The sequence below is a fragment of the Lipophrys pholis genome (assembly GCF_963383615.2).
Source record: "Lipophrys pholis genome assembly, chromosome: 3".
Lineage (NCBI taxonomy): Eukaryota > Metazoa > Chordata > Actinopteri > Blenniiformes > Blenniidae > Lipophrys > Lipophrys pholis.
Window position 1 is genome coordinate 9,206,299 of NC_137627.1, and position 27,710 is coordinate 9,234,008.

The 27,710-nt window shown below is 40.5% G+C and overlaps 1 protein-coding gene across 1 annotated transcript in view; it reads left to right on the top strand.

The window, feature by feature from the left end:
* Window positions 1–27,710, top strand: part of sphkap (SPHK1 interactor, AKAP domain containing) — a 111,629-nt gene that overhangs the window by 47,004 nt on the left and 36,915 nt on the right. The window contains exon 2 of the mRNA XM_080460515.1: window positions 11,605–11,701. Coding sequence (XP_080316641.1) covers window positions 11,658–11,701 — 44 coding nt within the window. The 5' untranslated portion in view covers window positions 11,605–11,657. The remainder of the gene's footprint in view (window positions 1–11,604; window positions 11,702–27,710) is intronic.

Genomic DNA, 27,710 nt, shown 5'->3' on the forward strand with positions numbered 1-27,710 from the left:
AACTTACAAAATCCCTCTCACCTTGTCCGCTTTGATATGCATGATCCTGCAGAAAGGTAAAATACACACAAACTCACATTTGTCATGACTCTCGTATACAGTCATGCATAGTGGCAATTGGTGCAGGTGATTAAAAGAAGTGGGCACTTTTGGCGGTATTAAACAAACTCTAGAAAGGAAACTCCCAAAAAAAAATGACAAAATTTGTTGCTTCTCAATTAAATTTTTCTTTTTTTCGGCTTCTGCCAGCAAGAGGATCCTGACCTCCGGCTTTGGCTTCTTTTCACTCAAGGGACCTTTTTGACCATAGAAACATTTCTGACACTGTTTGTGTTATATTAAGATTAAGACGCTTTTATTGTCTATGTACATGAAATACAATGAAATTCTGTTGGCAATCTCTGACAGTAGCAGCATGTGGCCATAGAACGTCACAACCCAATACGAAAGTATATATGTATGAAAGTATATAAACACAATATATGTTTTATGTTCACTTAATTAATTAATTTATTTTTTAAATCTCGATGTTACATGTAGCTTTCTTGCAGTGCAAAGCAACCGGGAGTTCTTTCGGAGATGACTTGGATGAATAATGACGAGCCTTGATTCCCGACCAACTGTTTCGTTACAACATGTCATGTTCTTTAGACATCCCACCGCCTGCCAGAGATGCGCCGTGCCTTCAATAATGGCCATTTGTTAGTCAACTTACAGTTCCAAGTAAGAAAAAAAAAAATATGACACCAAAACTAACACCGTGCCAGCAGGAGCATTTGCGAAGCCGTGTCTGTCCCTCCTCCCCACCGAGAGAGTGGGCAAGGAGTGAAACGCAAGTAGGAGGAGAGATAAAGCGGCAGAGGAGCACAGGAAGGAAAAAAAAAAAAAAAAACAGACAAAGAAGCAAACGCAGAACTTGTGAGTCAGAGCACTGAAAGAATGATTTGTCATTTCAATCAGCCACCAATTTGCCCCTGAAGCAGAAGACAACATGGCTGTCAGTAACAAGCTAAAGGAACATCCAGCCATCATAGACGGTGACAGAGTTCTGTGTATACCTGGGAGGTGCGTCGCACTGACAGACAGGATATTGATCATTAGAATCATTATAACATGAATATTTCTACTCTTAGCTACAGAAATATCTAGATCATTGTTTTGTTTTTTTTAGTATTGCAATGTTTCTTATGATTTTAACTGTATCCTGAATTTATATTATAGTGAAACATTTACTGTCATTTTAAAGCGCCGTGTTTACCATAAAGAAGGGTGATGACTATAGTATTTAGTGCTATATAAATCAAGGTGAATTGAATTGATGCTCACTGTGATTGATACGGTTCTATAATGTTTAGTGTGTTTAATACAAAAGTTTGACAATTACAGTGATTCTTACAGTAGTCCACCATGACTTTTACAGTTGTTTATTGTTTAGTTCTTTATAGCAGCAATGCAATGTTGTGTGTTTTTTTTTTTTTTTTACTGTAGTGTGATATTCACAGTATTTTATTGGTGATTAGGTTTTTACAGTTGTGTAATGTTCATTGTGTTTTAAAGAAAAACGGGCTTTACAATGAGGCTCCTGTGATTATGTTTCCAATAATATTATTATTTGCTATTTTCATTCCAGTATTCTAGTTATGTTAAATATTACAGTGATATACGTAACACATTTTTCACAACAATTATCTGCACAGAGACACAGTAAGATACAGGTAAGATAATAGCTATTTCTACCATTTAATCAACATTATTGGAATACTGTAGCTGTTTTTGTAAAACATGAATATACATATACAAGTACAGTGTTGTTTTTTTAAAAAAGTCTTTCAATGAAGAGTTACGGCGTCGCAGTGGTTAACACAGTTGTTTAACAGGATAAAGGTTGAATCTGCTTCTCGAGAGGGACTTCCTGTGTGGAGCATTTTCTCCCTTTGAATGTGTAGCTTTCCTCCAACAATCCAAACATATTTGGTATCTGATAACTGAAGTTAGGAGAAAATGTGTGTATGGGCAATGTCTGTCTATTTGTTATTGACAGAAGACTTGTCCACGATGTGATCTGCCTGTAGTGCAGTATCAGGTGGAAGAGATCGTAACTGAACGCGGCGGTTTCAGAAAAGGACGTTTTCCTATGGCTCCTGCGTCATCAGAAAACTCTAACATTACTTTTTTGGATTTTGCATCTTGTTTGTGTTGCATCACTTAAGGTGGTTCTAATAAGATTAATACTTTTTACTTACTTGCATTAAGTTATATATTTTGTTTAAAAGTTTGTCAGAGATCTACAACGTTTGATAAGTTTAGTGATTGTAGGAATCATCAGTGGATATCTGACAAGTATGGGAAATAAATATTTGTCCACGTTGTATGCTAAAGCTTCATTACAGTTTTTACTCTCGTGAATGACCTCATTTCTGAGTTTTAATGATTTATAAACCAACATAGACTTCCTTTAGATTATTTATAAAGCACACCATCATGTCCCATCATTTCGTGTAAAGCTACTCTATCTGTAGTGCATCTGATCAATTTCTTCTTCCTCTGATCAACCCAGCCATGCCTCTGCACTCCCTTGCAAATAGTCATGTTGTTGGAAATGAAGGAAACCAAATGCCCTGGGTTGGTTCGGTGAATCAGAGGAACCAGAGAAATCCATCAAGGCAGACAAGAAATCAATCACGCAATTTTGAAATCTCTTTATTCAATACAGTACACTCAGAGTGCCGGACAGGCAGGCTGTGCACTTGGACTCAAAGGCACACTATGCTATTAAATATGCAGCATGCACACAGCAGGGGGGTGAGAGCAATGAAGTGAGGGTTGGCATGCCATCGAACACTGAATCGAAACTTAGTTTAGGAGAAAATTCAAGCCATATTGGTCAATATTGTAAGACATATTTGTTTAAGATGTCTACATAACTGTAACCGAGCAGCCTTCAAACCACCGTGTCACACCTCCTGCACAGCTGCCACTTCACTGCCATGTAGAGATATGTAAGTGATCATTTATTAAAGAATAATCTGGAGAGGACAAGATTGACAGGTCACAAAGGGGGCGATTGTTACCGAGCTGCTCAGACTGTTTGGGATGATCATTCGCATGTTGGTTTGGACTTTAAACCGGGAATCTCCTGTAAAAACAATCAATAGTTCAAAATGTATTATTACTTACATTTATACATGTAAGTCATGATGTATCTTAAAATGTTTGTGCGTTTACCTATTCAAGCCTTTAATGTAGGGGCACCATGTTTTGTTTTCCAGAAGAGAAGACGCTTGGCCCGACGAGGCACTTTATTAGCAGACCTAATCGTCCCTTGATAAGCAATGAAAATCCAACATTTGGAGGAAGTTATGAATTCTCCCCGAATGCCCTGGATGGGATCTGAAAAGTGAACATATGTGGGTAAAAGATAATGTTTGGTCATCATAGCTATACTATACTTACAATCTTACAGGAACTAAAACTTGATTCTGGCAAATCTTCCGATTCTTTAAAAACCTTTCCTGGTCCTTGTTACCTTTAGCTGCTCTGTAAATACGTGGCCATTTACAGCCTGTCTGTATTCCGCACCAGTGCACATGCCAGCCAGGGGCAGCGATGTCTGTGGGCAGAGCGAGTACACACTCTGTGGACCAGGGTAATGGGTGCGAAATGTCAGTGCATCTGTTCATGCCCTCTACCTTTCCTTCCTTCCAGCGCCATCCTTCCTCCTCCTCCTCTCCTCTTTGCTTTTCCACGGGGCTTTCGGTGGCTGTTGCAGGCAGACTGAGACTCACTGTTTCCTGACCTCACTCGTTATCTTGGGTTTTGCTTTTCTTTTTTTTCTTTTTTTTTTATCCATGACTGGATTCTATTTTTGAATCTACGTTTGTATTTCTGTTCCTGCGATGTATTATTTTCTATTTTGTGTTCTCGTATAAAAAAAAAAATATTTTAAGCTCTGTATTTGTTTGTGGATGCACTTCAGTGTTCGTCTGCGTGATAACACTTCCTCAGTCACTGCGCAGCTCGGAGGAAATAATGAGTCTTTAACAAAACACTGAGAGACAGCACCGAGGAGACTCCCTAGTCTGGGGGAGAAAAAAAACAGCAAGCTGCTTTCCAGACGTGTGAGCAGCGAGTTTTCATCTGTCTCTGTCACTCACACATTTGCACAACTAACTGTGGCAACGCGAAATAAACACATTTTCAGTTTTCCAATCTAACGGGGTTTACGAGCAACCCCCCCCCCCCCCCCCCCCCCCCGCGCCCGCCCCGCGCCCCCCCTCCACCACGCAGGTTATTTCTCCTGATGACTCACTTGCTTGTCACCGTCTCTCCACCTCTTCACTCTCCATTCCTCCATCCTGGAGCCACTTTGGCACTTTCTGACAACCTGAGAGGAGACAGGACTGTTTTTAGCATGTGATTCACAGATCATCCTGCTGAACTACTAGTTAAGGCCAGAGTGGCTGTCTTAAAATGAAGTGTAGACGTGCATGCGTTATGAGATGCACTTCGCCTGAAGGTCACTGGTATGGGCCAAATGAGAAAATCGCAGACCCCCTGCTGTCAGGACTAATTTGAATCATGAAGTTGTTATTGCTACAATTAAAGTCAATTCATTGTCATGCTCAGAGGTTTCACTAGTCTATTGTCTAATATCACGGCAATGAAGTATGATCACTATTGATTTGTTGAATAATACTTAAGGAGCCACAATAGTTCAAGCTATTCTCTTTGGTTTTATTTGCAATTTAGCTCATATAAAGTTTCAAGAGGTTTTTGTGTTAATGTGGCAGAAAATACTGATAGTCCTACTGGTTAGACATTACAGCCTATATTCCAATATCATCAACCCAGTGAATGGCCCATTATGAGCTGCTGTCGATCAGGAAATGCGGTTTCCGGAAAAAAGAAAAAAAGAATTCGCTAATGTTGAAATGCTTTGCGTCTAAATCCTGAGCCCTGAAACGAGGGACTCAGCAGTTCATAAGTGAGTCGGTGATGGTAAGATGGAGGTGCATGTGGAAATGTATGTGAGGGGAAGAAAGGAGGAGAATGCAAAGGTTATCAAGCATAATCAAATGGAGTTAAGTCAGCAGGGGTCGCTTCATTGTTTCTGCTGCTGATGTGCTGTCGGTGGCTGACGCTTTAGCACAAGCAGCCCCATCCGTTTCCTAGTTTTAAGCAGTACAGTCATGATGGGAAGAAAAACATGTTTTATCCGAGGAGAAGAGATGAGACTGGCAGGTGATCCAGGGATCTGGTACTACTCTGAAACACAAATAGCACAAAAACCGCCAGAAGGTGTTTGGCTGTTGTGACGCTGTGCTGCCATTCTGATTTTCTTTTGCTTATTGAAAAAGCAGAACAAATATATAAATTCACTAAAGTCACTGTGCCCCCTCATTTACCACAAGTCTTCTCTTTTGTCCTCAAACCAAAACAAAAGTGTATTAGTTTATTTCCCTTCTCCTCCCTCACTGGATAACTTTCATTCTTTATTTGATTTTTCAACTTCTGTTAATTACAGAAATGATATGGCGCAAGTCTGAATGGCTCATGTGAATCATCCCAGCCACATGCTTCTTCAAGCATATGCTAAGAGTTGTTTGCAATTATTTTACTTGTCAGCCTGGATTAAGACGTCCTGCTGAGCCTCTCCAATACAACACCTGAGACACACTGGAGGTGTCACAGATGTGCGAAAACTCATAATGTGATGAAAACACGCATCAATACAGTGAGAAATGGCCTCTAACAGTAATATTTACCTTGAAAGACAAGGTTACACTACACCTTTAAAGTAGTTCTAGACATATTTGTTTCATGTTGATAGCGATATTTTCCTTTTTGGAGATGTGTTATATCCAATTAACTGAAAAATAAAAGCTACATTCTAATCACCTGGCATTCTATCTCATCAGTTATAATTCCATTTGTCATCGGCATAGATTAATTGTCATGAACTGTAGGTAAGGTTTCCCATTGTTGTTATATATTGGATTCAGTTTAATGATGATACACTGTCCATCTATGAAGGCACCAAACACAAGACAAGCTGATATGATGATCTTAAGCAAACATTCTGAGACAAAGTCTTTTGGAAACAGTGTTATCCTAACCAATACGTCCACTGTCCGTTTTAGGGTTCCTTTGGGACAGGATTAAATCCCACCTGGCAAAAGGGTCCTGAGCATTTAAACATGGGATTAGCAGGAGCGCCCACTGCTATACCATGCCTACTCATTATAAATTATGGTAAAATAGATAAAGATAGATTTGGTTAATTATGAGAAAATATTGAATTTGTTAAACTAATAGTTGTGACAATATTAAAGCACTAAAGCTTAAATTGCAATAGTGACAATATGGCCGTTGAAGAACAGCAGGCGTGCAGCAGTTGCGCATTACTAATACAGACAACATCAGCAAAATCAATGTCAAACTGTTTATAAAGAGTGACTGCTGCTGGGGAAGCTGAATATTGGCATAAAAGTCTGAATATTTCAATATAAATTCTTCATGCGACACAGTCGCCTAGCAGACAAACCAGATGCAACAATAGAGAGGCTCTCGTCATCCTCGGAGTTTCACAAGCAAAGATATCAGCATGTCACACAGTTGGTGTATGTCAATAACAAGACTTTCCCTCAATGAACCATGAAGTATTTAAGCACAGGAAGAAGTGCTGTTTTACGTAATATCAGGACAGATGTGATTATACAACAGATCTCCACCTCTCGTATGATACTGCTTGTTTTTACACAACAGTATCTTTTTTTAATGAAATAACCTCATAATCTTAAGTACTGAGAGTATGACTTTAATTTAGTTCACATCAATGATTGGGGGAAAAAAAAAATCACACAAGGATTCTTTTTCTACACTAAAAAAACAAAAAGTGCTTTCACTAACCACGATGGGATTGTTGCCAGATAATCATTTCTGCATCTCTCCATTCAGCTCTGACCTGTTTGTAAGCGACATTTAAGAAAAGGTAGTGATGGTAAACTATAGAGTATGTAAGTCATGTAAGGTCGGGCACCTCATGGTTATAATCAGTCCTGCTCTTTGCATGCTGACGGTGCATTCAGAAACTTTACAGGCGAGGCTGGAGCATGTTTGTGACTACTACAGGTCACAGATGGTGTAGTTGCTACCAGATTCAAGGAAACGCTTGAATGATCGGGAAATCCCACTTTCCCCTTGTGCCGCCAAGGTTCGGTCACTTCGAAATGGAGCTTGTGGCATCATTAATGACATTTGAAACGCCTCTCAGGCAGAGTGGTACAAGTCTGAAGTGCTTCACTGCTGTTAATGTTGGACATCAACTCTAAGAATTTCTGTCAGATTCTTCTGCCAAAGTCAACTGATACTAATTTGTGTCTTTGGGGGATGAGGCATGATGTCTGGGGTAAATTTGTAAAACAGATTTGGAACAAAGGAGGCCATACTAAACAGCACTTAAAAGGCACACATCCAGCAGTTGTTCAAATTTATTGGCTCAAATGAATCTATTTGTTGTTGGAACGCCACATAAAAACCCGCAGCCACACAGCTTCTAAATGCCCTGCAGAGAGGTATGAACGGTTCAAAATGAGAGAAACGCTCACATAACATATATGTACTTTGTTCCTCTGTAAATATCTGAGGCTTCGACCTGTCGCATTGTATTTGTTCATCTGCTTTGTTCATTCAGTGTCTATTGACATGAAACGACCTCTTGGTGTAACTCTCAAATGAGTGGCCAGGCTGGAGGGGCAAGAGGGAACATGTGGGTGAAATAAAATGTTCTTGAAATATTTTTTTTTTCTTTTCTTTTCTTATTATTGGTCTGTCTTCTTCCCCAAACCCTTTAAGAGCTTGTCGACACTGGATAAGATCAAAGAGTAGCCATCAAAGCAAGATTGCTTCCCTTGATGTTTATCTCCACACACAAGAAGCATTTCAAATTACCCATAACCCTTTGCCTCAGGCCCTTGTGTACCTCTTATGGGAAAGCCTCTGATTTTGCTGGAGCTTTGACTTATATGTGATCTTGTTTTGCGCTTGCTGCATCATGTCCATCGACAGAAGAAGAAAGGCTGCAGTGAAAATAAAAAAGGTTGTGTCAAGCAGAAAGTTTCGGGTAATACAGATTTAATCTTTTCGATCAATGAGACATCAGAGCTATCTCCTCGATTAACCTGCGCCATGTGTGTGTCTGTCTTGTTTTAGGAATTGATTGGGATGTTGTTGCAGATGTGGGTGGGGAGAGTGAGTCAATGGCAACACTGGCAACATGATTGACATCAGCCGACCTCCCTTGCACAACAGTTTTGAGGCAAAAATGGAACGTTTTCTTCAAAGATCAATAAAACAGCAGATTATTTATTTCCTTTCCAGACACACATATCCAGTTGAATCTGTTCCTGTCTGTGTTGTTGATGAGCCCAAGGAGACTGGCCAATCAGATGCCAATCAGGGTCTGGCCTGCCTGTCTGTCCACTGATTGTCTTGTCTGGTGAGGCTGAGATGAGTTTGTTCCAGGCCTGATGTGCGTTGGTAACAGTGATGTGATGACAAAATTGTGAAGATGAATCGCAAAACCATTGTGCAACACTCTTAAAGTTCAAAAGGATGTGTTCTTCAGAGAAAAGGAGCTGCGTGAGCACCGAGTGCCAGAACGGTCGATGCACTCACAATAATCCTGTATGTCTATTAACAGACATTTGGATAAAGAAGCGACTGATGTGACTCATGATTTTCTCTGGTGCAGTTTGACTGCTGTCTCAATACATCACAGACATACAACACCGACAAAAAAATGTCTGTCTCCTGTTTTTGATTTTACTCACATTGTTTAAAAAAAAAAAAAAAAAAAAAAGAAAAAGCCTTTTTGGGTACAAATGAAGCAGCACTATGATAGGGGTGTAATTAAAGTTTACGAATTCAGTGAGCTGATTAAAGCTTTAAATGTATAAATTTGTCTGTTGCAAGGAAAAAGTACAAAGTCATTGATCAAATTGCTGTGAATTTTGTTATGTCAGATTCCCAAGTTGTTGTGCTTGTTGCACATGACTCGAGTCAATCCCCCCCCATACCCCACCCCACCCACCCACACACACACACACACACACACACACACACTCCGCACCGACTCTTTTCACATTTGCCTTTAGTTGAAGTGAAACACTTTGCATTAATGAGAATTAATCAATTTTCCATCCACCTTCAGCAATTATGAGGATGTGGCCTTATTGTGTTACAGGAAGCAAGTGTGTGTGTGTGTGTGTGTGTGTGTGTGTGTGTGTGTGTGTGTGTGTGTGTGTGTGTGCGTGCGCGTGTGTGCGTGATATAGAGAGAACACAGGTATCAACACTAGCCTAATGACTCCATCATTGTATGCTCTGACCTCATTAAAATGCCCAATAACTCCATTAATTTGTGCAGAAACCTCATTACAATCTTCCATGACCTCATCATATCGCCATGACAGCCAGCCTGTACGACTGTATAAGCTAGAGCTATACTAACACACATAGGTTAGTTTGATACTTTACGTGTTTGCAGCCAAAGCTCATAAACTTTACGTAAAATTAGAAACTGAACAAAAACAGCAATTACAACACATAATGTGTAGAATTTTCAATAACTCCAATATAGAGTTTAAAGTTGAGGTTCATTGACGTAAATTTGATTCATATTATTTACATTACAATTTAAGTGCTACATGTTTTCATGTAGCGCCTGTTTTTTCATGTCTTTCTACCGTAAATGGGAGCATGTCATTCCAAAAAACCTCGAACAGTCATGAGCACAAATCTTAGAGTTGATCAGACTGCATGTATGGATTCAAAACAAGTTGGCAAAAGACTCTCAATGTGCACTTCTCTCCAAATTTCATTTATCAAACAATGCTGTCTCGCCTCAATAAAAAAATGTAAGCAAGTAAGTTTCCAGGTTGCTTTGCCCAACCAAAAAGTGTCATCATTAGTATAAATAGTAATGAGATACAAACATAAAATTAAATCAGGCCACTTCATTAAACTTTTGCCCAATGTTATATCACAATATTAAATATAATATTATAATTTATTATAATATATATTATACAATCATTTTAATAGTAATGTGTCGTGATAAAATTCTTGAAATGACATGGATTTCTTATCTCTCATTGGGATGGAACAGTCAATAACGTGGTTTTGACACAATTTGTGTCTCGCTTCATTGAGGAATCTATTTTTCAACACAGCATCAGAAAAGTGAAAACTTTGTTATTCACATAAATACATTCTGCCAGAGATGCTGAAACACTCGACAGTAGGAAATGGAAATTGTACAGGTGGACTTGTTTTGGTATGATGGAAAACATTGTGCAGTTTTCGCAACAGTTATTTTTAATCTTGGTTTATTTTGTTCTCTTTATTTTTATTTATTTTATTTTTTTTGTCTCCACTATTTTTATTATTTAGATTATTAGTGTTATTACACAACACACATCCATACCTGGGAGATGAAGAAAAAAATCTAATTTTGTCTTAAATTAATTTCAACGGTATCATAATTGATTTACATAAAATGTAAAAAAAAAAAAAGTACCTTACCTAAAATAAGAGTTTTGAAGAAAGACATTAAAATGATATCATTCACCGTTGATGCAAGCTGGCAAGTACAGTGACTTTATATCCCATGGGGGAAGACCATATGCTGTACGGATGCCATCTGGAACAAACCTATACATGCAATTATCCATATGCTAACATTACATATTATATCATGAAATTATGGTAAAAGTGCTTTTGGTGACTTTTATAAGATTGAATAAAATATTGAGATGCTTGTAAACTCTTCGGGGAACAACTGCTCTAAATATCGAATTGTTCAACTAATAAAACAATTTCACTAACAAGTATAAAACGCCTTATAAAGAGTGAATTATTTGATTAGATTTCTATGGCAGAGACTCAAAAGCTCCACAACTAAACATTAAAGGGACCAGCGGGGACCTCGGAAAGCTTTAAACAATGTGTTGGTACAGATTTGACAAAGTCAAACATATGGTGTGAATTTCAGTTTAATGTCTGCTTGTGTTTATTGTCGCCTGCTGGTAATTTGATGGGTGAAATTAGAAAAAGAAAACAAACATCACGATTGTGCGGAATTCATGGAAAGACTAAAAATAATGATTGTTCAGGGTTTACATTGTCTTGCTTTTGTGGATCACACTGCGGAAAGTGTCTTGTGATTTTATGTAAATCTAATGAAACATGCAGGATCTGCTGTTGTTATCGCTGAGGAGCTATATGTGTATTCCTTCTGGATGTGTCTCTTTGTGCCTTCGTGTGTGCATGCGTGCGTGTGTTTTTTTTTTGATGTGTGTGTTTGTGTGATTGATGTGTGTCCCAGTGAGGTAAAAGTGAGGACCGACCGCTGTGTTTTAAATTGCCCACATCCATGACGCCACCGCAAAACACCTGCCAGATGATGCAAAGGAAAACTGCAGGACAGAGGCACATCACAGAAAAGCAGCCATCTGTTCCTCCCCTCTGACATTGATAGAACGTGTGTGTGTTTGTATGAAACTTTTTTTTTTTTTACACATTCGAATCTCTTTGTGTGTTTCAGGTAGGAAACCTGGACCTGTAAGTCTGGAAAGGACGCAGTGAGTCGAGCTGAAGATGTTATCATCGCTGGTTGCAGTGATGCGGGCCTTCACTGAGCTGTAAGACCAACACTGTAGTGCTGTAACCATGTAGATTGTAGGCTGATGAAATGCTACTTGCTTCATGAAAGAAACTGTTAACTATTCATGCAGCAATATACAGTATACTGTGAGAAAGTTTAAAAAAAGTTAAACATGTCAGGTAACTTAATCTGTCCAGGAAATGATTCTGGCCACTTTATTTTTTCCACACTTTTCAATGAAGCCTTTTTTTTTTTTTACTCTTGTTTGAAGCAAGGTGCCCTTTTACAGTTCCTGGTAGTAGATGTTGGAGTGGTCAGCACTCACGCCTCAGAGCAAATATGTCCTGAGGTCTAATTTGGGCCAAGCCCCTTTGTCTGCTGTGTGTGAAGGGGTTTTTCTTCAGTACTCCAGTTTCTCCTGAGTGTGAGGTTAATCTGAGGTTAATTGGTGACCCTAAATTGTGTGGTGTGTCCATCCATCCATCCATCCATTGTTAAATACTACGCCATAACACTGCACAGCCCTCGAGAAAAAGCTCTACTTTATATCTTTAAGATCTACAACAGCTCCATAGTTTACTTTGTCAAGTCTTTACTTTGTCAAGGCCTTTCTGAGTCCCTTCCATGAGAGGGTCCATTAGTTTGCCCAACCTCATTATCATCCTTTTGCTGTCCAGGGGTGATTACAGCACTTAATTGTGGCAATTTATCATCTGTACCTGAGCTGGTGTTTCCCTGGGGACCCAGTCTAGGGAGACAGAGAGTGGGGAAAATGAAAAGGCAAGCACTTGTACATGCACTGGGACCACTGAGACAGAGAGCTGGTCATAAAGCACTAATGGATACCGAGCTGCTGATAGAGCACAGGCCTCTGAGATCCACCTCATCATCAGCAACAGCAGCAATGTCTCAGCAGCACTTCTTGTATAACAGGTGTCACCACCCCCAAGTCACACAGAGAAATAAATGGGACAGATGGTAAAAAGTGTGTGGGCACTGTGTATTTTTTTATGCAACATTAGAGGAATGTGGAGGAGCGGGACCGGATGTTTTGTCTGTGGGAACCGAACAGTGATAACAGCCCAAACGCTCCAGTGGTCTGGCTTTTGAATGTGATTTGAACTCACTTTCAGGGAAAATGTCAGACTCACTGTTCAATCTTCTCTCTCTATCATAGCAAATCATGAAACATATAACCCCAAATAATTAGAACTTCATTTGAAAATAAAGGTCACTTCGAGAAAAGACAGCTTGACCTATAAAGAAAACCTGTCGTCTTGGAAAAACAGGAACGCCGTCACCACGGCGTGGATCTTCGGCTTCAGAGGAGTGTGCGGAAAGAAAGAGGTGATAAATGGTAAAGGGCATCAGAAACACCTGCTCCAGGCGTCCTGAGATTATTCTGGTGGGATCACCTGGGACCAACCGGAGTAGGGTAGAAGATAACTGTGGGTCAAAATGTACTGAGGGAAAATAACAACGTTGACGCGTGCATGTAGAACAGGTGCATGCATGTGGATTATCAGTCATCAAAGGTCCGTGTCAATGGAAGCGTGTGGAAGTGACGACCACATATCCACTAGTACAACTGCCATGGGTCGTAGTGAGTATGGAGTAAGTCGAAAATAAAATAGAATATGCCAGTTATCTCATTGGACCAATATATGATGCGCATTGATATTTAGCCATCCCTTCATATTCCATAATGCTTCATCCCACTCAGGGCCACTGAAGCTGAACCCGCTTACTTATGGGTGAAGGCAGAGTATATTATCCAGCCAGAGGTCCGTCCATACTCGCTGCAATAGTGAAATTTGTCCCAAGACTACCAATCAGGTCATTTTTAAAAAAACCTTTTCACAGCTTGCTCTGGATTCATCATCTGGGCAGAACTAGTTTATGTGGTATCCCACAAATATTGTTTGATTAGTTGGAAAATATAGAGTAAACAGGCCTGCTTCACATTGCTATCTTATCCCAGGAACAGTGACCCGGCTAACTAACTTATTCTGCCAAAATAAGACAACCAAAAAATGCTTTTGTTCTTTGGTATTCTTTATCCCGCTGTCCACAGGGAGACAATTTACTGTCCCCAATTGTTCCCAGACCTCTGGAGGAAACCCATTGATGTACAGAGAGAGCATGTAGACTCAAAACAGGAATGTTCCTATGTCCAGACTCCTCCGACAGGAGCTGCACAGATTGTTTGGTAGGACTGGTACCAGCATGAAATGCAGTGGGCTTACACTGGTTCATCAGAGCCACAAAACAATTTGAAATCAAGAGCTCTTCATGACATTATGGTGAGCTGGGCTCGAAGCTGCTGCTTGGTGTGTGCAGGTGTGGGATGTTGTAAGCATGTAATCAGTGCTCAGGGGGCCATGTCTGAAGTAACGTAATCAGAGAGAAGATGCGACTTCTAACAGCAGGTGTAAATAAGCAATGATTTTCTTTTCCTTTCCTCTCTCTTGTAGCCTCTCTCTGTTTCTGTCTGTGCATGAATGAGCTCGTCATTAAGTGAAATAATACTAATAGCCTGTTCCTTACAGCCATGCTGTCCTCCCTCAGTGCCCTCTTTATAGCATTTGGTGTCTGTACCGAATTTCCATGAATTTCTTTTAATTTCTATCATTTAGGTGCCTGTCATATTCCGTTAAAGGAAAGAGCCATTTAATGCACGTCAGGTTGAGAACTGGCTTGTTCAGGAGTCCAGCTGGGTTACAGTCTCAAGCGAAAGGATTAGTGCAAGATTGCAGGACAGAGTGTCCCTCGCGCTGGAGTGGGAGGCGGTTTTCTTTGAGCGTGCCATTTTACAAGCCGTAGCCACAGCCTTCACGTCGCTCGTCTGCTGCAAAATGTTTTCTTCTGCTCAAGAAAAACATTGATTTTCAGCCGAGGACACAAAAGGTGACTTTGACTTTTCAAGTCAATGGTGGGAGGTGAGAAAGACTCGGTTAGGAGAGCTGTGCCAACATCACACCTCTCAGTTTGCCACCAGGGTCAAGGAAACTGTTTGGAAAACAGAGCAGTGGATTAAATACGCTGACCGCAATTTGTTTGTCCGTGGAGGAGCTGTGGTATACGCTCTCGCTTGACAAAAATCCACGGCTGGCTGCCTCTTCACTGGAGAGGGTGATGAAGGCAATGTTGGGATTGTATTGCTTTAGCTGTCACCAGTGAGCTGTTTGGCTGGTGGAGTAGTACCCTAATTCCACCATTTCACAATCCACTGTGACCAATTTAACTTTGATTAAGTGCCAGTTTTGGAAACCCTTTGACAGAGGAATGGACGCCAGGGTGAAATCATGAAAGGACGAGGCTGGAGATCAGCATCTGTTCCAATGACAGACGGCATGTGCTTATAAATGTTGGGATCAACTGCACAGACCTATCTGACAAGTGGAAGATCTTTCATATTACCCACAGAAATTAACATTTGGGTTATTGTACTGGTCATGGTGATATGATTGAGCATGTTTATTGTAATGTCGGTATTTGGGTTTTGATGTAGCGTTTATGAAGGTGTCCAGTAAAGTTGTTCTTCCTCATGAGGATAAATCAGCTTACAGCACTTCTAAGCTATAGTTCTAATGAAGTCAAATGAAAAAGCTCGATTGGTATGATCACCATTTGGGAGGGGTCGTGTAGCACAGAATTACTCAGTAGTGCGTAGGCTGTGGCAACATGATTGTAAAGTCTTTCACAGAAAATCTGTGTGAAATCGTGAAATATGAATGATTTATATCTTTTAAAGGATTCTATTATGACATTCTATATATTCAAAAGTCGTCGCAAATGTTAAAAATCTGTATGTAGGAGTAATTTCCTCAACAAACGTTTTAATCTTTTAGTCTTTTAATTAGTGTCTATGGAGAGCATGTCAGCACGTTGCCCTAAACATTTGGTTTTCTCATAAAGTTTATGGGAGTTGACATTAATCACAGAATGGTCATATTCTTCATCTTATAACTACCAAAGTCAAAGATAACACATGTCACTGCGATGACCTTTCTGAGTTTCTCTGGTTGTCCCCGATTAATGTTGAAAAGCGCTGCTCGTGAAGCGCTGCAAAGTGCTGTAGTACGTGGACATTTTGACAATCCATCCAAATGTTTTCGAACAGTCAGTCAAATATAAATATCTGTAAAAACCTTCATCGAGTAGCTCATTAAATACTTCGGGCAGGCATCATTCCCAAAGCCATGTCATTTAATCTGAAAAATAATTTTTACTTTCATCTTTTATTTATTTTCTGACAAAAAGGAGGATCTAGTGTAATGAGTCATAAAATAAATGAAGTATTTTGTTTTAAAATGTATGAAATTTGATTTGAATTTTTTTTTTTTGAAAAATTCTGCTTCTATTTTGGGGGTGAATAAGACAGTCCCCGTTGATAAGTGTGGCTGTAAGTGGTTGCATTAATCTTGAGAAATAGTGATATGCCTCAGTGTGATCAAACTCTATTGGATCCCGGCACTGTGGGAAAGGACAACATTATGACTAATAGTCTATAGTATTTATACAGAATTGGATTTAGATAGATCCCGGTAGCATATGAGGGACTGTCTGTTGAGCGGCTTGAGCAGGAATAATGAGAAGCAGATCTGAGGGTCATCAGAGACACAGAGGACGTATTTTTACACTGGTGACTTGAGCGTAAACTGTGCTGCGAGGGGTGAATGGGGTCCAGTGTTTCAGGCCATGAAACTGAGCTATATATTTTTTGTCAAGCCATTATTCAATATTAATCTATTGTGAAGGTTTTATGCCCGATAAGCTTTATCTGCATGGCAGCTCATGTAACACAATCAGAGGGCTGACTCAGAGAGCAGGGAGGAACATATGCACTGGCACACACATACAGTACATACTGGCACACAGAAAACTATATGGACGCCTTCATGCACAAGTAAAGCAAAATGGATACGACAGCAGTCTGCATAAACATCTCAGGAAACTCACGCTCACTCACACACTGAGCAGAATGCCTCAGCAGATGCTCCGTGGTTGCCGGGATCAGATGGACACTGTTGTTTTTGTACCAGAGACCTTGTTGCAGTTGTAGGATGCCTGAGTAAATCTGGCTTCAGCCATCTGGCCCGGCACCTCTCTGTACACCGACCTGCTCTGACGCCTTACTACAACTTGTATAGGAAGTTCAGCCTTCACGTGATGAGAGCACTCGAGAAAAAAATTTAAATAAAAAAATGTTGCTCGAGAAATCGTTCAAAGGGTTCAGGGTGAGAAGAAGTTGGGAGAAAAAAAAGTTCACTGAAATACATTTCTTGAACTCCCGAGGTTGTATAAAACATTCATAAATATGAAGCCCCAATTCCTCAACATGAACGCTGAAAGCCAATGTGGCTCCGGCCAAAATGCTAAGAAAACTGCTCAAGGCATATTTAAAGCTCTTTAATTAACTTGTTGTAATTGTGTTCGTTTGATCTGGTTGTTTGGTCTTAGCAATACTGTGAGTTTGCCAAGCAGCTCGCCCAAACAGGGAGGTCACACTTTCCATCCGAGTCTATTTTTACAGTTCTCATCCAAATTAAATTAGCAACATAAAACGTGCTAATTACTTAGCTTTAGATGTGTTGCTAGTAGCAAGTTTGCCTTATGGCACCGTCCCTGAGCTATTGTCCAACTTGATGGAAAATGGGATAATTACAAGTTGGGAAGGTCATAGTTCCCAGTTTACAGTAGGAAATAATGAGGAAAGAGTGAAACGAAACTCATCATCAAATTCATCAACTAAGAGGGAGATGAAATGAAGCTCTGAAGGTATAATCTATTTTCACACTTCATTTAAGCTGCTAACGTTAACATACCCAGCAACAGTTGCCATCGGGCTTCACAGTTATAAACAGCAGGCTACTTCACTGAAGTAATGGGGTGATGTGTCGTGAGTTATTCCTGTGAATACCAGCAAAAGAATTTGTGTATGGAGCCAATACATTCCTTCACTTTGACCATGTTGAGTGACGTCAGATGAGTTTTTTGGGACCTCTCCAAAAGTGTCCCACTTTCCCGTTAATGTTCCTAACTTTAGCCATTCGGATGGATTTTATCTAGTGCGAAATTCATATTTTCTGCTTCACGCATGCCAACTCATCTTTTAATAGACTATATCTGCTAATATGGCATATGTCGTCTAAATGGCTGATAACTTCAGAGCATGTTAACCGGAACCCCGTTTTCACACCATGACCCGCAACTATTATAAATAGGACAATGACTCACAGACTTTAACAATGGCTGTACTTGTTCCATTAAAACATCACAGCAAGCAGTGACAGCGAGACTCCACAAACAATGCACAGACCATAAAATTGTCGCAGCTAATGCAAATCCATCATCAGTGAATCTCTCATTTCTATTGTTCTCTTCATAACGTGACATGCGTTTAACGACCTCTGAAAAGGCCTGTCGTGACTACAGAATGACAGTAATGGTCCTTCATTCTTAATTTACATTAAAACTTCAAAAGCAGCCATGACAAAGTCATGAGGGTTGAATAAAAAAAAAAAAAATAGTCGAGTGAGGCGGAAAGGGGTTCTGGAGCCAGTTTGGTTAAACGACAGCTCAGTAAGTGCCAGCTCGGTGCACCGGTTGACGGAGACAAACTGTTAGCTTGCAGCCTGCAGCCTCTCCCACAGGCATCTCCTACATGACCTTTCAAATGATCGCTGATTAGGAGCACTCAGCCACCTCCAGCAAGGAGAGGAGAGAAGTGAGGAGAGTGGAGGAGGAGGAGGCGGAGGAGGGCCATCCTATCTAAACAACAGTGTGTGCTGTGAGTATTTTCATTCAGCAGTCTGCAGTCTTTCCACCAGACTGAGCACATACTGCTGATAGAAAAGCATCACTCAGTCAAAGTGTTTCTTCAGCGAACACAGTTTCACGATTTTCTCACTCTGATATGATACTTCAAAAAAAAAAAAAAGCGAGATTGCCGTTCCTGAAGATGGACAAAGGTCGGGGGGTGAAGGGTGGGTCATCAGCCAACGTTCAGCTATACATACATTCGTGGGTCATCCTGGCACTTGGGAAAATTTGAGTCTCTACACAAATGCTAAAGTTTTGTACGGTACATACATTTGAAATGTTTATGTGAAAAGTCAAAAAAACAGTAAATCCATATGTGAGGAAAATGAGAGCCCTTATCAAAATGAAAATGCAGCGTCTCTGATACCTTCAGTACGTCTATAGGTTACAGATGAATTGGCAAACTAAGTTGGCAAAACGATTATGGCATATTCCTTCATAATAACCCTCCCTGGCAGGGGCTGTGACAGGACCAGATGACTGCAGGGTGTGTAATTGAAGCATTCAACAGCAGGTTACCCATGAATAACTGTCATCTTCACTCAATGTCCAGTGACCACAGCAGGTGCAGGTGTGTGGGGTCATTGTCAACTTTCCATCAGCCTGTTCAAGTTCTTCATTTCAATACCCTGAAGATATTTGAAGTTGACTGATTCTTCGGGACGATATATTGTGTGTAGTGAGTACTGTACCACTGTGGACATTTTAGTCCCTTTGTTCCCTAAAGGGTATTTGAACGTTTCAAGCTTTTCAAGAGATTTGAAGATGAGAGAAATGGCTTGTATGAAGAATAGTTAGTAGAAATAGCCACAGGCAGAAAAAAAGTAAATTGGTTGTAAATGTAAGGTTTTAGTGACATTTATTAACTTCATAACACAGCCTAAGGCATTTTCTTTTGCTTCTCAACTGTCGGTTGTGCCAATGATTAACCCCATAGATAATATAGATAAGTCTTCAAGGTTAAATCTGACCATAGAGGCTGAGGTATTTAAGCTCGATAAATGGGGATCTTGCTCTCGGATGAAATTAACCTTCAAAAGATTTTAGTCGATGTCACCCTCCTGATTCATCTGAACCATGTAAGGGAAACCGTACTCTTCTTCAATGCCGAAGTCAATGCTGGCGCTTTATTTGCCTGCATTTTAACACAAGATGTACTCCCACTGCCATCTTACATGTTTGTTCTCTGTTGTTTACCCTGTGAACACACTTTCCTCTCTTGTTGACACAGGTTTCCCACCGCAACTTCTTTTCATCTCATCCAATATCTGGAAAAGCTTTGAACACTTGGAGTACTTATTTTGATTCTTTCCAACTGCAAAGTGCAGCCCAAATAGTTCAAAGTGAGATTTACAGCCTTTTAATAATGTCTCTCCAATCAATGGTATGCAATAATACAAAGCAACGCACGATACATTCATGTCATCAGCTAACAAATCGTTTAAGATCTAAAGTACTTCGTGCCATACTCAAGTCCAAAATGTAATAAACATGTAAGACATATTCTCAACAATGTATTTCAGTGGGAATGAACAGTTTTACTGCAGAAAGGTTTTATTTGATGGTTGATAAATAACTGCTGTGTTTCGCAACGATAGACACCCGAACAAAACAAAAAATAATGTTATCATAGTCAGGAAAAGAAAAGGTCAGGGAGGTTTCATCTAGTTCCTTTCCTGTGGCAGGAGCAATATTGTATACCAAGCAAGTATTTACCGAAACACGAAAAGGACATTACCTGGTCATATCAGATGGGACTGAAAAATGAAAACAACCAAAGGGGCAAAGAGAAATAAAAGGATGATGTATGAGGAGAATGGGGCATGGATGTCTGATGAGGTGATGGGGGGGGGGGGGGGGGGGGGGACGACACCAAAAGAGAGAATGACTCAGCAGCAGCTTTTGCTCAATCCTTCTCTCAGAACGGATGTTTTCCCTGGATTAATATTCCCACTTAGCATTCATTCATTCGTGTTACTCCCACCCACACCAGGTGATTTCATGCCTTCTGAGCCACCAGAAAGCCTTTTTTGTTCTGCAGCCACTGTGTCTGACTTTTTTTTTTGTTGTAGACTTTAATAAATGATGTTGATACAGTACGCACTTGGGACAAAGAGTGAGTTCGGTCTAAATTTACCTCGTCATAAAGCAATCATCAATCATACTGTTTACGCACGCTCTGCGCCATTCATAGCCTTTCCACTTCTTCATGAATTTTTAAACGATGGCAATCTTTACCACTAATGCCCCTTTCAGACAAGTTGTAATTCACTCATAACCAGTTGTTGGTGCCCTATTCTGTGCTGAAGGAAGTAACAGTCATTTTCCCATAATCACCGTGAACCTAATTGATCACAGAGTTGATCGGTGGCAATAAATTATGAATCACTGTTTCCACGAAGGTCTGACGGTGGAGCGAGCTGTCGGTTTTTTGTCTCCACCCGCAGGTAATTGAGTGGGCTTTGGTAATAAGGCAGGAGTCCTTGATATTGATCTGTGGGAGGTCACTTCCTTGCATGAGAATGGTTGATCAAATTTCAGACGTGCTCCTTGTGTGCACTCCTACTTTGTGTTCACGGCCACGTGCACGGGTGCATTCCAGCCATTGTTCACTGAGACTGGACCACAAAGGACAAATTGGAGAACTTGTGTTTGAGAGTTATCATGTCAATCGAGACCAGGCTATTGCGCTCACCTTCAACCCGATCCAACTTCACTCATAAATGATTTGCTCTGTGCCAGCCGAAGGCTCGTTGACGTCTTTTTAAACAGAGCTCGGTTTCGGCAGCAAGGTTTATTTTTTTTTTCAAATTTCACATAATTACCTCCAGCAGAGCAGAACCTATTTGTTTTGTTTTCTTGTCTCTTTCCTGGTGAGCTGCTGAGGGGCGTGACATTGAAGGTAAAACAACCACATGAGGCTCCAACTTATCAGGTGACTCATCTACAAACACACACTTCTAATGAGTGCCACAGAGCGAGCTAATTCATGTCTGCGCCCTCGTTCATGCCATTACGGATCATCTGCTCTCAGTCTTTATGTTAGTAAGAATTTAAAAAGTTTGGTTTGCAGGTTTTGTAAGTGTGTATTTAGACACGGCTATATGCCGACTTCTGGAAATAAAGCAAACAAGTGAACAAGATTTAAAATGCTATTGACTTGTTGTCATAGGCGAGCTGAGACACACGGGTTTTAAGATAGAAAGAACAATAAATTGGAAAACATTGGTAAAAGCAAACTTTAATTTAAAAGTTTAATCACCACAAGTTATGCAGTTAAACTAAAGAACAGAATAAATAAATTAATCACAAAAAAGCAAAACATTTGTGTTTGCTCGATATTTCTTTATTGTAACAACAAAGCTTGATCATTTTCCTTTTAAATAGCTTGTTTGTACGGAACAAGCTTTTGTGGGATTTAATGAATTTACCTTTTCTGTTTGTGTTTCTCTTTGCTCTCGACTCATGTTTAGCGTTGTATGGTGGATTGGATGATTAAGTGAAACAACAAATCGGCAATGTACCAATTCATTCACTTAATAAACAGGAGCCTCGGTAGCATGTGGGAGAAGCATGCACAGCCACGACGGCCTGGCACCTCGTCCTCACACTTCTGTTGGACGGCGTCCCATTCTTAAACCAGTATTTATCTCAAGCCAACCAACATGGTTGTGTGGGTCATTCTGCCAGAGACAACAGGTCCAAGTTGATCCCCCAACGCGCTCAATGTTGGGTTGAGTTCACAACTGTTTGACGGTGATTCCATTCACTCTCCTCTCAAATTCAGGAGGCTGTTTCTGAGAAACCCTGCACCCCGCAAGACTGACAGAATTTGACTTTTTTTCATATGGGCAGAGCCCACTTAATTTCAAAGGAGATTGCTGAGAAGAATTATTCCAGTAAACCGAAAATGTCCTCACTTTTTGTGCGTATATATGATCATATAAACGAGACGGGACTTGACAGGTTGCTGCTGTCAACGTTGACACAATTTGTTAGCTACAGTAAGTATTTGAATTTTGTGTCTTTTTATTTCAAAGCGACAGTGTAAAAATGGAAAGATCACCCAGGGATTAGTAAAATCCATATTAAATGCAGTGTTACCAAATTCATATAGATAATGTGAAGAAATGTGTTCGTCCTAATCCATCTAGCATATTTTCACTCTGCCAGTCTAACATACCCAATCCTCCATTTCTCAAACAAATATTCAATTCAAAGACTAATCTGATACATTTTCCACATAATTGAACTGAAAATGCATATGATCTTTAAAATGATGTTTTAGTCTTTCGCGATTGAAATGTCTGGTATTCCACAGTGATTATCTCCAACAGCGCCACATTTCGATCATGTTCAGCACCTGATGTTTCAGTCTCCTAATTAGATGAGCCCTGCCCCTTTTACCATGCTTGTTAAACACTCCGTGCAGCACAGACATATTTAACCTTTCAATGAGAGCCCTGTTGTCTCTCAAAAATCCTCAGTGACGGTATAGTACGCACTGCCCAGTAATTATGGCACAGCCTTGACCTTCACTACATCTGTTGCCAGTGAGAAGCAATAATTGAATTGCAGAGTCCAAGCACCTGGCCGTCCATTTGTTCTCCATGTTAATTTTGAATGTTAATTAAGTTCTCTGTTGATGTTGCCGTGTTTCCTCCTTCATCTGTATGCCTTCAGCCAATGACCGCTGATGCCTGTGCCTTATGGCGCACCAATTAGGACCAACTGCATTTACACCCTTAATAACCAACGCACACTGAATGATTTCATTTTAGCAACGAAACCAGACTCTTTTTGCCTGGCTTCAATCAAGCAAATGTTGGTTTTCAGAAAGAAAGAAAACAACAGAGAGTCTTTCTGAAGGATTCACATGGTAACCTGTCAGCCGTGGAATTCAAACCCGTGAGTGTCTGATCTCAAGTCTGCTCTCTAAAATCTAGGCCACCTCGGCCCAATCATTTCTATCATCATACCCTACATAGGGTATGCTGTTGTTGGGCTTATAGGAAGCAATTTGTTCAATTCAACCTGGTCCTCTATATATTATATATTTATAGCTTACACGCACAAACTTCACGAATCGTATCCTTGAGTCTGAGTGGTGCTCTATAAATAGATTTGCCTTGCGTCGCCTAATGATCCTCATAATGCTGTCTTGTCAGATGGTATATTCAAAGCGGAGCTAGTTGGTTGTCCAATTAATATGCCTAACATCAGTATGGATTATACAGTATGGATTTAATTAGATAAGGCTTGAGGGGTTTATTTGTCTCAATTCTGCATGTTCTCCCTGAGTGACTGTGAGTTTTCTCTTTACACTCTGGTTTCCAACTCAGTCCCCCCCCAAAAAAAGCAATGCATCTTGGGTTATTTGCTCAGAGATTTGAATGTATGTGATTGTCAGTCTCCTCGTGTTTGCCCCGTGATGGACTGTCGACCTGCCTACAGTCTATCCCGCCTTTGCCAATAATCAGCTGGGATCTGATCTAGATCCCTGCAATCCTCGGCAGGATAAAGCTTTAGAGAAGATGGATGGATGGATACTGAGTTGATTATATGTGTGTGTCATTTGTCAGTATTTGTTTTCCCCTCTGCAAGATTAAACGGACTAAAATGAAGTAAGAATGCTATTGCTATTTTCTGTGAGGAAGATTAAGGTGGACAGACGCTAATCAACTGCCGAGAGGGGCCAAAGTGAGAGGCTGAGCGAGAGCTTTACATTCAGGAGGAAGAGTGCGGCTTTGACACGGCGGGAAATCCTGATCGGGAGGAGAGAGATTAGAGTGTTGGAATCATACTTCTCTTCAGGTTTTCAATGATCTTTCCGGCACAGTGATTGGATAGGGACGTCTTGCTTGAACCATTAAATATCACTAAGTGATCCTATTCAGCCACACTGCTTGTAAAAGGCAAACTGTGTCACCTGGTGAAGTGTTTTGTTTTGCTTTCATATTGGTCTCGGTATTAAATATCTATTATATTATTGAAAAGCGGTTACTGGCACTGATTTGGCTCAAACAAGCCCACTTGCTGTGTCTAGCCCAAACCTTCAGGCATCGTCTCAGCAGCACAGCAGAAACACAATCTGTCACCACCAGCAACACCTACTACAGTACAGTACAGTTCTAAGCGGGCAGCACCACCTCTCCTGCCGTCCTACACCTCTCACCAGCCGGCATCAAGTCCTCCTACATCATTTAGTGTACTACTTCCAGCCACCCTTCATCAAATCCTCCAGCCAACCTCAGCAAACACAGAGATGCAAAAGGGGTAAATGAGCCATGCTCATTTCTTTCATATTTGGTAACATTGGTTCAGTAGCTCGTTATGATTTACTGTCATAAAACAGAAAAACAAAATTGGTTAAAACCTTTGGAACTTTACATTTGCTTAGCACACTTTCAGCCAGCCTGTCTTTTTAAAGCTCCAACAGCTTGTAATTTGGCATCAGCCTCTTTTTTTTTTTTCTCCAATCAGGGTTGTGCCTGCTGCTACCGTTGAAGAAGATGAATATATATACAGAATGAACTGATACGCTGAAATGTGTGGTTCAACCTCAATGTTTGACAAACTGGCCATGTTTGATATGAACGCCAATGTGACGCAACTGATCGGGGGAAGTGCCCCATCAAATGTCCAAAAATCTTTTTTTTTTTTTTATGGTAAAAGGTGTTTATGGAAACATAAGGGATTAATACACAGGGCAGTTTAGGATAGTATTACCGAGCAGTGAAGTTTATGAAGTGAATACAGTTTTCAACTCTACATTTTTACAGATGACCTGATTGATTTGGGCATTTTAGGTTGCTCAGAAATGTTTTGACCATTGCAAAAGAGTGCCCGCTCACTATGTAGACAAGGATAGATAATTAGAATGCAATGGTTTTTTCATGGTTTGCCAATTATACACGAGAGAAAACAAAATAATAAATCCATTTACCAGCTATAGTTTTCTGCAAATGCTCCACTTAGTCCAGTTCAATGCCATATTTTAAAAGATGGCCCATCAGTAGTTAATATAATGGGTTGTAGGAGTTGAAATGCTGGAAAACACGATGGCACTGTATTCATATTTTACATTAAAAAAAAAAGCCTGAAAGATATACTAAAATCATTGGAATATATTTTCACTGAAGTTGTTTCCAACAAACATTGTAGCTGCACTAAAATCTGTATGTTCAGACAGTGTTAATATATAAATGTGTTCAAACACAAAGACTGATTTTGTGGCTCAAGTCAAATAAAAGAGTTTTTCTGTCTCAGATCAGAGGCGGCAGGTTTGCAGAAGCCGTCTCAATGGCCCGCATCTTGAAAACGGTGCACAGCAATTGACAAACATTTCACTCCAAAGCTGACTACAGTCGTTGCTTTGACAAGCAACATTTTAGAAAATTAAATCAATCAAAATATGATCAAATAGTCCGCCTTTGTGTCGTGTGCCCCTGTGTGTTTTGTCGTCGTGTTTGTGTCCTGGAGTGAGCGCCAGCCGCTCGGGAGCAGCAGATCCGGTCACTCCGTCCATCGTTAACCTTTTCATGTGATTATAATAATCAGGTTTCAAAATCATAATGTTCCATTATGATGAGAGCACAGGTGGAAAGGAAGAGCGATGGAAAGGTTAAACAAAAATAAATCTGGAATAGCTGAAGTGAGTGGTGCCCGTGATTACTCCGATTAACAAGGCCATTAGCTTTAATTGTTTCCAGGAATTGATTGTCAGATCGCAAACGCTGTGTTTTCTACTCACAGCTTCACGGTTGTATGTGTGCATTTGTGTTTGTGTGAAAACACTCAATTATGTCAAAACATGTGAAAAGAGAGCAGTCGTAGTTCTTCTGGAAATAAGGTTTGCATTACAATGACTGCGGGGCTGAGCGGTGTCATGACCGGGCCCAGTTTCGTATCAGAGAACAGTTTTGGGTCCAGATTGTTTTTTTTGATGCAACCACACCGCCCAGTTAGATAGAAACCTGCAGTTCTGCCTCTCCTCACTCATAAACTCACCGCTGAGAGGTAAAACTGAGCCGTTTCTATCCCTCTGCTTGTGGTTACAGCCTGTCCAGAGTGCTTTTGGCCCTACACTGTAATCACTGACTCCCACTGTTATCTCCTAAGATTGAAACTTAGTGTTTTTCTAGCCCGGTTTATTTTACAAAGCAACAAGTAATTCTGGAGCTGTCCTTCTGTGTCATAAAAGAAAAAAAAGTTGCTTGGCTATGTGACTGAATTGACAAATATTTGTTTTGCCAACCGAGGCGGATTGGTGACCCTGCACTGCTTTTAGTTGGGAGTGAACGTGTTTGTGTTGTTGTCTGTCTTTCTGTGCTGGCTCTGCTGGATTGGTAATGTGACAGTGTCAGTCCTTCACACGCCAAGCACACTCGAGTCACCAGTTCAACTGACGCGCACGTCTTTGGACCGGAGCACGAACTGGGAGTACTCTGAGAAAACACACGCGCACACACACGAGACGGGTTTCAATGCGTCCCCACTGACAAAAGTCATGGATGGTATGGAAAAAACACTGGTTACAGTTTTTCTAAACCCCCTCCGCTGAGGGAGGAGGACCGACGACGCAGCCGTCTGCTGATTGGTAGCGATGATCGTCACTCTCGACTTGCCCGCAATATTTAAGTATTTAATCGGCCTCCTGTTGTTGTTTACATATGCCGCTCTGGCTCAGAGAATGGAGGCTCAAGGCTTTACTCTTCCGCGTTGTTCGCCCGACTACTGTTGTGTAATGAGGACACGTGCCAACCCGCCAACATTTTAACTGTACTCTTTGTGGGACGGCGTAACAGAATTGGGTCTGGGTGCACTTTGCCTTACTGTCCCGTCCCGGCCGGGACCGCAGCTTTTAGTGGCTTGTTGAGCCTTTTAGAAAATTATACATGAATAAATATTCTGCCTTTTCATTTTACATATGCACATAAAGTCATTTTCAAAGTGATTTTTAACTTTTAAAAAAGGAACAACTAAAACAAGGGAAAGGTTGACCTGAACTCCAAAAAAACAAAAAAAAGTCTTCTGGATCACCTTCAAAAGTTTAATGGAATCTTCCACAGCCTAATATCTAAATATGGTAAAAATTTTAACAAAATCCGTACAGTAGTTTTGAGACAGACAAACAAATATACGGTGATGATTTTCATTACATCCTTGACAGACGTAATAACTAAAATAAGGGAAAATAGCTACAACCATAAGAGATGGAG